General features: G+C 41.0%; 1 protein-coding gene across 1 annotated transcript in view; it reads left to right on the forward strand.

The window, feature by feature from the left end:
• The window catches only part of ZFYVE26 (zinc finger FYVE-type containing 26), a 101396-nt gene that overhangs the window by 47140 nt on the left and 39311 nt on the right, over positions 1–14945 (forward strand). Inside the window, 6 exon segments of the mRNA XM_018567923.1 lie at positions 1597–1702; positions 3100–3842; positions 8427–8623; positions 9550–9654; positions 12948–13070; positions 14180–14356. Of these exon segments, the coding sequence (XP_018423425.1) occupies positions 1597–1702; positions 3100–3842; positions 8427–8623; positions 9550–9654; positions 12948–13070; positions 14180–14356 (1451 nt within the window).

Consider the following 14945-nt stretch of genomic DNA (forward strand, 5'->3'; position numbering starts at 1 on the left):
TAGGGATGCACAGATACTTTTCGAGTACCAGTGCAGATACTTGGCATTTTCATGAGAACTACCGGGGTTGCAGCGGTTGCAGCTGGGGCCTGGCTCTGACACTCCACCACTGTCCTGAAATCATTAGTCTGTATTGTTTTAGAAAAACTGTCACATGACAATAAACAAAAATGTATCAGTACTCGTACTTGTAAGTACTCGGCAAGTACCAGTACTCGTACTCGCAAAACCGGTATCTGTGCATCCCTTTATTTATATTTATAAAAACAAAATCGTGCATTAAAACAGAGTTGTACTAATCCCAGGAGCTCCGTGCGCTCCTTACAAATGACAGCTGCCTCCTAACTTTTGAATTTTTCTCTAGTCTAGTCTTGGAGCTCAAAAGTATCGGTACATGTACTCGTACTTGTACCGAGTACTGTACTTGGTATCTGTGCAACCCTAATTTTTACAGTGCTCCAGAAAATGCAAGAAAACAGAAAAAACAGCGCCTTCTTCTGGTGTAATACCCTTTATTAACCATAGATAAAACCAAAGAGCAGCTAACTACTCACATGTACAATGGACATCATAGCGCATACAAAACCAGCAGTACACAGCCTGGGTCTTCGAGACAGTCATTGGAAAGATGATGGACCACCACAGGATCACACAATACACAGCTGACACATTTTGGGGGAGATTCCACCCCCCCTTCCTCACAGGTAATGTAAGACTATCAGCTCTGAGGAAGGGGGAATCTCCACTGTCTACTGCTGGTTTTGTATATGCTCTGATGTCCATTGTACATGTGAGTAGTTAGCTGCTCTTTGGTTCAATCTATGGCTAATAAATGGTATTACACCAGGAGAAGGTGCTGTTTTTTTCGTTTTTTTTTGCATGTCCCATAGGAAGTATCCCAATAGCTTCCAAGATGGCAGCCTTCCTGAATGGTTTCGTTTGTGAGGAGTAAGGATGGGCCCCAGGTGTGTTCGCAGCTCCACGTGCCGAGCCCACCAGGAAGCTGACATCGCACAGCGCCAATCACAGGCACTGAGACATTTCCCGATCTCTGCAGCTGCGGACCCGGAAAATGTCTCAGTACCTGTGATTGGCGCTGTCAGCTTCCTGGCGGGCTCGGCACGTGGAGCTGCGAACACGCCCGAGCCCATCCTTAGTGAGGAGTACTGACTTGAGGACTGACTGTTTCATTTAGCGCTTGATTCTGGAATTTTGTGTGCAGTGCTCCACAAATTGTTCAAAACTTTTTATTTTTATTACCCGCCTCTAATTGGTACTTCTCCAAAATGTTCACTTTACGTTGACTTGATCTAAGGTCTTTATGAAATTGGGTGTTTATATGTTATCTGACATCCTCTGGCACCATCCAGAGACAGTGCTGTTTGTTTTGAGATTTTGTGACAGTTTCATTGTGCATAAATGAACTCCTATCAGCTAACTATAATTACTATTTTGGGGTTTCACAGCAGTAGACACGAATACATTTGCAGTCATGACTGTAGGTCTGGAGGTTAATACTTGTGCATTGAACTGTACTGGACTAATGCCCATAAACACATGTATATGGTTATATAAGTAATTTATTTCTTGTTTTAGAATCAGCATTGGATCTGAGGGTGGGAAATCCTTTCATTCTTCTCCGACAAAAACCTTCCCAGTTGATCTCCTATTTGGTGTTTGAACGTCAAGTCTCTCTTGAAAGGTAATTTCTCTCTGTGCTTCAAGTCTTCTTTTGTGAATTCACAAAGCATTACACCTTTTTTTGTTCTTCATTATGTTATTGCAGTGGTGGTTTTTGTAACAGTACTACAGTATGCCCTACAGTAGACCTGTCTCTTTTTCCGACATTTTGATAGTTACTGGCGCCATACAAACCTGTATTTTTATGAGTTTTGGCTTTCAATGTGCAATAACTTGCATAATATTTTTTCATTTTTTATTCAATAACTTTTTTTTTCTTCCAACAAACACATATACCATCAAATATCACAATACAGAGCAAGCTACATCCCCAAAACAGTAAAACAAAAACACCAAAGTAAACCCAACCTAAAAAGTTACACATTTTAATCTATCTTATCCCTCTATGCATTGTAGCCCCTTCTCTCCCACAACCTCTTACAACTTTCACATGTTTCTTGATGGGTGCTGTGCATATGTTGTTCTGTGGATGGCATTACCTCTTGTATTGTTTGATTAAGCAGTATTTTTTATGTGATCTTATGTACACTCATTGATCTATACCTAGTGCATTATATGACCAGCATACCAATCATTCCATTGTGGATGGTTCTAGTAGGATACTTAAATTGGCCACTGCTCTCTGCACACTGGACTGTATATGACATACTCCTAACCAGTGGACTCTGTTCACTGGGCTGAATTTGACTGCTCCTGACCACTGCACTCTGTACACCGGGCTGTATACAGTATGACATAATCCTGACTTCTGTACTCTCTATGCTACATTGTACAACCGTGACTATAACAGTCAGTGTCAGTGACCATAATCATATTCACTTACTGTGTTCCTTAGTGTGCAGAAAAGCATATGTAATGGAAGAGTTTAATTCTTTTAATATAGATTGTGCTGAGGTTAGTACATGTCTATTAGATTAACACCTATGGCACAATAATTAGAGCATAATTTGTAGTAGGGATGCAACTAATGATTATTTTTATAATCGATAAGTTGGCCAATTATTTTTTCGATAAGCGGATAAAAAAAAATTAAAAGTACAATCCTTCATTTTAAATAAAATACACAAATACAGTGTTACAAACATAAAGTTTACTTCAGAATAAAGCTGCAGGCACAATTTTTTTGCAATTGCACTGCACTGGAACTGGTACCGCATTGCTGTACCGTGCGTTCCAGTGTGGGTGATCACACTGTGGGTGGGAGGCGCATTTGGGGTGCCATTGAAATGAATGGCACCGCAACGCACTTCCCACAGCAGAATTTGTGAGGCCGAAACCAAAAATGACTTTTCGCATTATTACCAAAAACCAAACCATCCTTATTGGTTAGACAGATAAAATGCCTTGTATCTGTGTGTGTATGTGTAGCTATTAAACCTGCTTTCTTGAATCAAATAGGTTGTCATTAATACTGAAGAAAGAAAATCTGCAACTGAATGTTATGCAAGTGATTGTAGATTACTGCTGTGAAGCTTTGTCTTTTAGCCATCCCAGGAAACTGAATAAAGAAAAGTCCCTTGCATGCAGTCTTCAGCAATTAATGCAGCAAAGTCTGGAGATATGTTTTCCTGACATTCACATCACAGTTTCTACATGTACTAAGGACTGCGAGGACAGCATGCAGAGTAAGCCAAATTCTCCTGCTTCTGACTACTGCCAATACTCCCTCACAGCATCAACCTTAAACTTTTTGAAAAGCAAATCCAATGTAACAGCAGTTCTAACATGTTTAAGTGTTATTAAAAGTCAGAAGCCACCCAAGTCAGGACTGTCATGGATGGATTTAAGAAGCAGTAGAAAAGAAAGTCCTTTAGACATGGACACTATTTCTTTGGAATGTGACTTGATGCTTTCAGAGTTTCCAATTTTTCAGAGGTATATTCATTTAATGTCTGCACCTTTTCGGGAGGATCTTCAAGACCCCAGTTCGCCAAGTAGTCCTTTGTGTGGCAAGCCATGTTGTGCCTTGGTTCTTTTAGGTCTTCATGCCTCCTCTTCTGTTGCTGTAATTGAAGCTTTTCAGGAAGCACTTTCAAAGAAGGATTGGACAAATGCATTGCAGATTATGAATCACTATACTTGTAACATTGATGGTCTTGAGGAAGTCAGAGATGCACTTCTTTGCTGTGCTGCTGCAGAAGGTAATTTTCCCATTAAATCACTGGTAAGAGATTAGCATATATTGTTTTTTCATTAGTTCAGTCTCAGTTATGATTTAGAAACTGTGGAAGTTGTTAGGTAGTCCACCATAATTGCCAGGGGTGCATTGATTATTGACTCAGAACACAAACCAGAGGATCTGAATAGTATACTACATCAAATTGATTATAGAATAATGGGAGGATGTGCTGCACTTACCACTTCATGTGGACAGATTGTGTTCAGTTTATAAAAATAAAATAAATAATATACAGTCATCTATAGTGTTGTAACACAGAAATTTAAATGTTAATATATATATATACTGCCTGGCCCAAAACCTAACCCCAATTGATGCAGGGAGTAGCTTCTCATTTCTTAAACAACCATGTCAGAAGACATATATCCTGTGGTCGTGGAAAAGATGTAACTGTTTAGGAAGGGTCAAATTATTTGCCTGCATCAACAACTAAGGAGATTGCTGAAACTACTAAAATTGGGTTAAGAACTGTACACCTCCATTATTAAGGTCCCATTCCCACCAAAACCACTTAAAAACACATTGCATGCTTTTTAAGTGGTACCATCACTCCTATTAAGAGATATGTTTATGTGCTTTTACATGCATTGCAGTGTGAAAAAATGCAGCATGCTCTATTTTTCAAACCGCAACGAAGCACACTTGTGTGAACTACATTAAAAATCCACTATTTTTTGTGTATATGCGTTTTCTAATGTGCTGGGAATGGGCCCTAAAATCAGGAAGGATAGTGGTGAACCGTCATCTTTGAGGAAGAAATGTGGTAGAAAAAAAATACTGAATGATTGTGATCGATGATCGCCTAAATGTAGTCCGCCAGCCTGTATTGCTGGCTGCAGCCCTATCAGGTATGAGTTAATTACCCTGTCTATGAGTGTCTTGCTGACTGCAGCACTAGCCTAGTGTGCTGTGGCTTAATAAATCTGATTACACCTCCAGCTCTGGCATTGGTCTTGTCTCTGGTGGTGCCCTATTTAAGCATCATCAGCCTGTGCCTCTGTGCTTGTGATAGTTCTTGCTACATTAGCCTGTGTCCTCGCTCACTGTATCTTGCCTCTGGAAATCTCCTTGTCTGTGGCCGGTTCTGACCTTAGCCTGCCCCTGGATTACACTTTGCCCGCTGCCAGCCCTGATGTTAGCTTGTGCCTGGATTACTCTTTGCGAGCCGCCCTTCCTGACCTTAGCCTGAGCCCGGATTACTCTTTGCCAGCAGCCTGCCCTGACCTTAGCTTGTGCCCAGATTACTCTTTGCCCAAGCTCGTCCCTGAAAAAGCTCTGATTTGTGTCTTTATCTTCAGTCCGTATCTCTATGAGGCCTCACTCAGTCGGAGCATATAGTCCATGTTCTGGGGGCATCCAAGTACTGGTAGGTGCACTGTCCCAAGGCAGAGTCACTGCCCTCATTAGAGGGCTCTTTAACCCCTTCAGTTGTGGTTCCCTCTTTCATATCAAGAGCTGTGATTTCTACTACGATGTTTGAAATTATGTTAAGATTTTAGCCATGTTAAAAGGATTTGACCGCAGGGGCTGCACATGAGCCTCCTCTTCATGTCTTCCAGAGTCTGTCTCTGATCTTCTGCTGGCTGCAGATGCTTCTCTGGAAATGCTTCAGCTTGCTAAAATTTTTTGTAACAAAAAAGAAACAAAACTGTCCCTCTAGAGGACTTTTTATTGTTCAGGGACCTTGTGGACTAAAATGCTGGAAGCCTTATCTAAGACCTTGATCTCCCATGCAGGGCCTGCCATACAACCTGCTATGGTGGCTATGTCCATCTGCCAAACTCTATCTGTTAGGTCCAAGGCCATGTCAAGGGATTCTAGATCTATACTGACAGATCCTTCTGTTCAGCAATCGAAGAACCTGCCTGTGGCTCTGCATTATTGTGTGTCTGGGCTAGGGTATATTATTCACTAGGTATGCAGAATAGGCCTCCTTTCAGTGCATGTGGCAGACCCTTTGGCTTAAATACTAGCCTGAAGATTTTCAGTGAAAAAAGCATTTCTTGCAAATGCTCTTGGAGATTACCTTTTTTTGGCAAATCCTTGGACGCCATTATTAAGGAAATCACGGTGAAAGAGTACCATTTTGCACAAAGAAAATTAAGGCAAATCCACCAACAGTTAAACCCTCTGCTCCTGAGATAATGAAAAGAGTTCATTTCATTTCAATTAGAGTGCACTCCCACTTGTCAGAGTGGGGAGCATCTGTATGGAGTCCACCATGTCAGTTATTGCTTTACTCCACCTGGGAGACCTGGCCTATGTGAGCATCAAGATTGCGTACTTGTATATTCACATCTTCCAGCAAATCAACACTACCTGTGTATTGCTGTGGGCACACAATATTACCAAATAGTTGCCCTTTCCTCTGGCCTGTCACCAAGGTGCTAGCCCCTTCTCTAGATCCTTTATTTGCAGGGCATCCCAATAGCGGTATCATATCTGGATGACCTTCTTCTGAGGGAACAGTCAGTTTAAACCTCCAACGGACCATCCTCGCCCTACAAAGATTTGGGTGAGTTGTAATTCACCAGAAATCGGCACTGAATCCGACCCATCACTTTTGGGCCTAGTCTTGGGTACAGTCCTGTCCAGGGTTTATCTTTCTCTGAACAAATCGCAGTCTCTCCACTCCCGTGTTTGCACTCTGTGGTCTGGGAGCCACTGAACTTTCCCTTTTGCATGATAGTATTGGGCCTGATTGTGGCCTCCTTTTGAGGTCTTATATCCCCAGTTTCTCTCCAGACTGCTGAAAGTTAACATTCTGGCAGAATAGGACAAGTGGGGTCTGTCTCATTTGCATAACCAGTAGGACGAGGCTTGCCCTGGCGTGATGGATCTTCAGTGCTGGAATCAGCAAATTCTTCTTCCAGATGGTCTGGAAGGTGATCACAATGACTGCCAACCTGGGGACTGATAGTCATCAGTGGAAGCTCTGTTCCAGATCAGTATACTGGAACCCAGGGCAATTTGGTTGTCTCTTCAATGCTGGACCTCTTGGCTGCAAGGTAACTTGACTGATTCAGTCAGACAATGCTATTGAAGTGGTTTAACATAAATCAGCATGAATGCAGCAGAAGTCTTGCAACTTGAATAGAAGCGGATCTGATTCTAATTTGGGCAGAGATTTACATTCCAGCCCTGACTGCCATGTACATCCCAGGTGTGCAACATGTGTAGATAGACTTCCTAGTCATCTGGACTCCGAAAATGTGTCTTTTACACCCTGTAGTGTTTCCAAAACCTCTTTTGCAAGTGTGGGATGCAGGATGTGGACCTTGTGTCCTCCCAGGTTCAACAAAAAGCTGAGCAGGTTTGTCTCTGGATCCAGGGATTCTATAGCCTTTGCAGTGGATACTTTGGAGACTGTTCAACCTGAACTACAACTTTTACTCTTCACCAATTCAACAGGTTCAAGGTCGAGTGAATTCTGGTGATTCTGATTGCACTGATCTGGCCCATGAGCATGTGGTTCTCAGACCTCGTCAAGCTCCTGACAGACTGTCTTTGGACCCTCCTGGACCATGTGGATCTTCTGTCACTGGGACTGTCACTACTTCTTAGTCGCTGGCTTAAAGGCTTGGCTCAGGTCCTGAGGCACAGGGCATATCGTATTCAGTTATTCACTTATTCAGTTGCTCCTGACTGCTAGGAAATTTACTTCTCGCATAGTCTACCACTGGACTTAGAATGCGTATTTCCTTTGGTGCAAGACAAGAAAATTATATCACAAGAAGTTCTCATTAGGTTGAATCCTGTCTTTTCCCCAATCTGGCCTTGAATACCATAAAGGGTCAAATTTCCTGTTCGGTAAGTTTTACCAGATGGATGTTCAGTCCGCAACTTCATTTGTAAGGCTCTGTTGAGCCCCTCTGGTAACCTGTTGGTTTTTGTTGGCCTGTTAGCCTTTTGTTTTCTTTGCCCCCAACCCCTGAGTTGGGGTGCTTTTGGATGTCCCAAAGTACCTGAGTACTTCTCCTGTGTCCTGTAATGCACAACTAAGAAAACAGGATTTTTATTTTACCTGTATAAAATCCTTTTCTTGGGGTACATTACAGGACAGCGGTACCTCTTCTGTTTCTTATGTTCCACTCCTTTTAGTTTTTTTCATGCTACAAAACTGAGGCTTGTTGGGAGTGTGAGGGATTTTACTGAGCTGTCCTTAAAGCTCTTGTATGCCAGTGTCCATCTCCTGAACGCAGCAACATAACCCAATGTTCCTAAATCCTTCTCCTGTGTCCCATAATGTACCCCAAGGAAATAATTTTACAGGTAGGACAAAAATCAGTTTTCCATAGTCCAATCATCATTAGAATATGTGCGGCTTCATTCATTAGCTGTGCATAGAACATATGAGTTGTTTCCCATAGAATGTAGTTAGAGGTTATTTTGTATCTTTTTTCCCAAAAAGATTGTTGTTAAATTGGTTGCTGGTTTGAAATCTTAATTCTGAGTCACCTTTGTGTTCTCATAATATCCCTTACATTTATGTTGTACTTTGTTCCCTTGAAAATTATTCACATCTATTTTATTTTGTTCTCTTTAGAAACAAATGGCTGGAGATATCTTTTTGCTGTTAACAATGCCACACTGAGAGTGAGACTGGCTCTTAGTTTTTTGGACAAATGGCCATTGGATTCTTGCAGGGAGTTACTGGCTTATTGTTTATGTGAAACTGATATTGAAGAAAATCTTAAAATGGAACTTAAAAATAAAAGGAAAGAAGTGGAAGTGTATAGAAAGGTAACGCTATTCATTGGCTGAATCTGGTATTGGATACAAGTCTGAGAAATTGCTCATAATCAGATTGTGTTAAATGGAGGCTGACAGGTTTCAAAAATGTTTGGTCCTGAATGGTAAAAGAGTAAGTGAAGATATTACTTGAACCTTCAGAACTCACTGCTGACTAAAGATGGTATTACAATATGCCCTTTGCCCACCAAGGAATAGACAAATTGATATGGCTAGTGGCTTTCTAGCGTTTCTTGAGTTGTCTTCTCCTTATAGTTCCCAGCTGTGCACCATTAGTAAGGTTATTCCAATGTGAAGTGCTGCTGCCATACTCTTCCTGAATGAGTCTTCATAATGTTGTATAACTTGGCCAAAAGGGTTTGACAAGTTTTGGAAAGTAAGAAAGTTGTGACACCTACCCATAACATAAAGTATTTTAAATTGGTATTTTAAAAGCACCAATACAGGGGTTTTTTCTGTATTACTTTTTTTTTTTTCTACAAAGGGGGTGAATATTATCAGATTCTATGTATGGGACTTTCATACTTGAAAATGTCCACGTTGAAAGCCCAACGACAGTCAAAGCATTTTTGGGGGGGGGGATTGGGTCAAAATAGGTTAGAACATTTAGTGCTGTCTGTGCCCCATTGAGAAGATTTCTCTCACATTTTTATTTCTCTGACACAGGAACAAAAAATTTTTTTGGGGTAGATAAAAAAAGTGGGGATGTGGCAGAACCACTGTCACACTGGTATCGTTGGCTGCCATGCTGTAGTGGAAATTCCTGGTATCTAATTTCTTGTCCTGGTTTCACATGTCTACAAAGTAGTGGTAATCACTCCCTATTAAAGGTGCAGCAATGAAAACATTGGATTTTACTGTAAGTGATGAATCCAGTTTTTTAAACAATGAATGCTTATGACTTTTCTGCTTACTAGATTCTATTCCTGAAAGAAGATATAGCTCAGTCAAGCCGGCAAGATTTAAAGGAAGATTGTATCAAAGATCCAGAAGCCATAATTCAACTCATTTTAAAAACTAAGGTATGGTAAATTATGTTTTATACACATCATATAGAGCAGTGTTTTTCAACCTTTTTTGTGCAAAGGCACACTTTTTTCATGAAAAAAATCACGAGGCACACCACCATTAGAAAATGTTAAAAAAATTTACCTCTGTGCCTATATTGACTATATATAAAGTAATTCTCTTGAATAGGAATCAAATAAACACAAAGAAATTATTTTATAATTACTTTATTATGAAATAATAAAGTATTTTATAATTGTTCATATTTCTGTTCAATCCATGACATACAAAACTACATTGGCAACAGCACTGTATTCGGCTTAATCCTTCGGCTCAATAGTGAATAACCCTCTAAGTTTTGTCTCCCAACTTTAAGGAGAAACCCTGCCCCTAAAATTGGGGGGGGGAAAGGGTCCCCTCTAGAATTCCCAACCAGGCCCTTAATCTGAGCACAGACCTGAAAGGAAAGGGGGGGGAGCGAGTGCCCCCCCTCTCCCTGCATAATAGCAGGCCACATGACCTCTGCACTGGGACAAAAAAAAAACCCCGACACCTGCCGACCCGACCACACGCGACGAACTCCCGCTGCAAAATGACATTCTGACAGATGCCAGTAAAATATTTGTTTACATTTGTCCAGCACCTGTCACAATCTTCCCGCAGGTCCCGAAAATATCAAAAGAAATGGGTGTAGTCGGCCGTGACATCACGGCCAGCTCCGCTCAGTTGTTGTCATTAAGTGACAGCCTGGTGTCCTCAAATGACCTGAGGATGCTGGGCTGTCATTGAATGACAACTGGGCGAGGCCAGCTGTGACATCAGGACTGGCTCCGCCCAGTTGTTTTACATTTGTGGGGAGAACGGTCTGCTTTGGCAGACAGTTCTCCCCACTACAGTTGTGACTTCATCAACTCAGCCAAGCTCAAGCATATGCGTTTGGCTCGTCTGAGCCCTTGCCTGCTATCGGCTGCTGTATGGGCTATTGTGAATAGCCCATACAGCAGCCCTTCGGTTCTGAAAATCGGGACTGAACCGGAGAGCTCCGGCAGGTGAATTAAGCCGAAGGATTAGTCGATGCTTCGGCTTAATCGTTCGGCTCAATAGTGAATAACCCTCTAAGTTTTGCCTCCCAAATCTGTAAGGCCACCACTTGGTTCTCAATTCACAGCTTCACCAAGTTCAGGCCTCTGTTGATGCCAAATTTGGCCGGAAGGTTCTTCAGACAGCCCCGTGACTTGTTCTAGTTTTTGATGCCCTGTTGGGGTTGTTTTCTTTGGGTCTGTTAGCCATTGGTTAGCTGTGTTGTCCACCCCTCTGTTGGCCTGCTTTTGATTGTCCTAGTGGTCTAGGAGTTGTTTCCCTGTGTCCTTTGAGGTATTTTTTTGTCTTAACTGTAAAATCCTTTTCTTGAAGTACTTCACATCTCTACCATGCAGAAAGCTAATTTGCCGCCTTCTTACCCACTGCACCTGGAAAGCCTTATTCAAATGGTGTGAGATTCTGTCCTAACTCTAAAACCGTTTTGGTCGCTACAAATCTCAGCTTTCTCCATTCCAGCATGAATAACTGCTTGCTTCTAATTTAGAATATGCAGTGTGTAAGAACTAGCTTCAAATAGTAGAGCATTAGGAACACATCCGTTTGTTGGAATAAAGTTTGCAAACGATAATGCAGTTGCTCTTTTACGGGTTGTCCAACATCTCATGGCACAAATAAAATATGAATTCAGTCTCCTGGCTTTTATCTTGCAGCAGCGCTGCTCTGGCCTCAGACCAGGCCCTTGTGTGTTTCCTCCAGACAGTCTTCAACGCACAACTCGGTGCATACATGTACCATCTATGGCTACTCTCAGCTTCACTGGCCTCCACCCTAACTTCTGGGTGAGGCCCTCCTGACTTCTGGACAGAGACTTCCTCTGTCCGCCAGGTGAAGTCCTGAACCCTAGCGAGCATCCATACCATAAGGGCTGTGCACAGCTGCACAATTGGTGGGTGCTGGTTCTTACCAGAACATGGACCAAGGGTTGTGGGGGTCATCCCACCCAAGTAACTACAAAGCCTCAAGGTTCCAGAACCCTAACCAGTTTTTACCAACCTTGGCAAAAACTGGCTTTTCAGCCATATGAAACATAACCCTGTAGCCCCTCAGCCTGTATGGGTGAGAACACTGGGTGACCTGTAACCCTTATCACAATGTGACACAGCACTGCACTGTAACAAGGGGTATAGCTAGATGGGGCTTATCCTTTGGTTTTACCTAGTGTCAAACCTTCTACAGGCAGCACCTATACACAGGTGTTAAAGGTTGTCCTCCTTGGAAATACTAATACAGTAATACCTTGGTTTACGAGCATAATTCGTTCCGGAAGCATGCTTGTAATCCAAAGCGCTTGTATATCAAAGCGAATTTCCCCATAGGAAATAATGGAAATTCAGACGATTCGTTCCACAACCCAAAAATATTCATATAAAAATGAATACAATACTGTACAAAATATAAAGAAAAATAAACTGATTACCGGTACGTTCGTGGCTGGTGTGAGAGGGACAAGAGAGAGGAGGATTATTGTGTAGGACGACTTTCACTATCACTAACGGAATCACTGCTATCTCTTGACTGAATGGAATCTTTTTCATTTCGTGAAACCTTAACAAGGTATCTATTCAATGTGACATTGCATTGGTGTTAAACAGACTCATCGCTCGCACTGCTACAGCCTTATTCGGTGGTGCTTTTCTGAAGAATTTTGCTCTTATTGCAAGACATTGCTTGTATATCAAGGCAACATTTTTCAGAAATGTTTGCTTGTCTTGCAAAACACTCTCAAACCAAGTTACTTGTAAACCAAGGTATTACTGTATTGGAGAAATTTATGAGATGCAGTAAGTATCAAAACCCCATTTTCCTATTGAGACATTGGGTTTTTTTTTTTTTAATCATGCATGCGGTCAATAATGAACAGCAGGAGCAAGTGCAAAGTGCCCTTTATCTAATGTATATTTTTCAATACATGCTTTTAAAAAGTTGATTAGGTTTGATTGATTTGATTCTTTATTAGACCATTCCCGCCGACCATATGCAAATATGTTGCAGCACAGAATAGGTCACACCTACTGTATGTGCTGCCACATTTATGCACACAACTGGCAGGAAGGGCTTTGTGTTGTGTGCCATAATACTACTATTTGGAATTATCTGTGAGCCTTCCCTGCAACAAGTTAATTGATTCTGAAATTTTCAAATAGACTTTTGCTTAATGTTTTGCATTTGAAGCCATACTTGTCTAATGTCTAATTTTGCTTTATAGGATTATAAGTTATGCGAAGATTGGGGGCTTTTTTATCCAATTCCAAAGGATCTTTTCATAGATGTTTACCTTGACCATTTGCTACATCTCCTAGACAACAAAGACACAGAAAGATCTCTCCAGGTACCATACAGTGAACGAACAGTTCCAAAGTGAAAACAAATGATAGTGTCTAAAATCTAAATGCCTTGCTTAAAGTTAGCCTTTTTTTTAGGCTTCATTCATATATGGTGTGGCACGAAAACATGCAATTTTTAACATACACGCAGATTCCGCTCGTTTGCGGCTATTGCTTAAGCCGCAAATGTGGGGAATATGCCCCTAAAGTCATGTTTGGACTATTTTGCAGGACACGCAGTTTCGTACCGTGCGGACGCCGCAATAATCTGTACAATGCACATTGAAATGCATTGTGTTTTATGTTTACGAATACATGCAGAAAACCGATCATGTTTGAATGGAGCCTCAAACAGAAATATTATCTTGCCTAATTGTATTTTGCAAAAGTGACAGGTTTGCATTAAAAATAAAAGATCTTACAATTGACAGAAATCTGCTTTCCCATACTTCTAATCTGCAGTGTTTGTTGGAATAGCTACAACCCCTGTTGTCTATTTCCCCTTTTGCAGATTTTCCCTTAGTTCCTGTCTGGTAAAATGTTGTCAACACAACTGGAAGTTAGTGAAAATCTCTCTAACAGAGCATTGGATAGCAGTAAAGCCTAACCACTCTTCCAATCTTACCTCATTCTATTCAAAACAAAATATTTTTTTTGGGAATATATACATTTTGCAGTTTGTTATTACCTCATTGCCTGTTTCAAGACCAACTGTGTGTTCCCCTTAAGTCCTTTCACAGTAAGTGTATAGGAAGTGAGAAGATTCACCACATCAAGAATGCAGCCATAAAAATTTGCAGATGATGCATTCCTTTCCCATTCTACTAAAACAAGGCCATAACTGCTCTGTGTATTACTGTTGGTGAGATTTCCCTGTCTTTCTATCCTGGTGAAAATGCAGGAGGTTAGTAGAAAACTTCCTAATGGGGTCAGACTTTAATAAAACCCCCCCAAAAAAATATAATCTTTCCCTAAAAGTACCTAAAGTAATATGATTTCATGCTTTTTGTTTTTTTTACTTTTGTTTTCATGACTGTGGCCTGTATGTACAGTATTATACTTATCTTCAGGGAGAGTAATTACGATATATTATGTTTTATCTATTTTTTTCCAGTTACTAAAAAGAATCGATGACAAGAATATACAGCTGGCTGTCATTGAGCGGGCTCTACTGCAGAATCCATGCATATTTGCTATACATTTTTTGTCAGAGTACCTGGTACTACATTTTAAAAACTACCTTCTGGAAATACGTTGGCGTGAAATAAGAAACCTATACATGGGATCGAAGGTAAGTCAATCAGAAATGTTTGACCGGCATGCTTAAACTTATGCGTGTGACTAAGCCAGACATTCCTTTTTTAAATAAGCGCTTGTATTGGAACGCACAGGCTAACTGCTCACATATTTTAGTTCTGTATGTCTGTGTTAAAACATTAAATTTTTAAGCTGAAAGCTCAAACTATAATTATATTTTATATTATGATAAAATTATTTTTGCTCTTGCACACACTTACTCTTAACACTAATTCAAATTTCTTTAAACTCTAGCTTTGGGATTCGTGACTGCATTAGGCATTCAGGGTTAATTTCAGTCTGTAGCAGGCGTTCAGAGGGCTAAGATAGATAAGCAAATGCTTCTTACTGCACAATGGGGATCTGTGACTAGATGATCCTGAGGTCTGACTTTAGTCCTTCTATACTGGAAACCTCACAATTTAGTTTTCATAATCATCTCCCCTAATGGGATCCTCTTCTACCCCAAGTCCCACAGCAACCGCATGGGCTGCTATGGCTCTTATTACCCCCACTAGGTGTGGTAGTGTAATACTCAAGGTACTCATCTTGGCTATATATTGTGCACAAAATTATTCAGAGGG

Source organism: Nanorana parkeri, unplaced genomic scaffold, assembly GCF_000935625.1.
Source record: "Nanorana parkeri isolate BGI_ZX_2015 unplaced genomic scaffold, ASM93562v1 scaffold1116, whole genome shotgun sequence".
NCBI classification, from domain to species: domain Eukaryota; kingdom Metazoa; phylum Chordata; class Amphibia; order Anura; family Dicroglossidae; genus Nanorana; species Nanorana parkeri.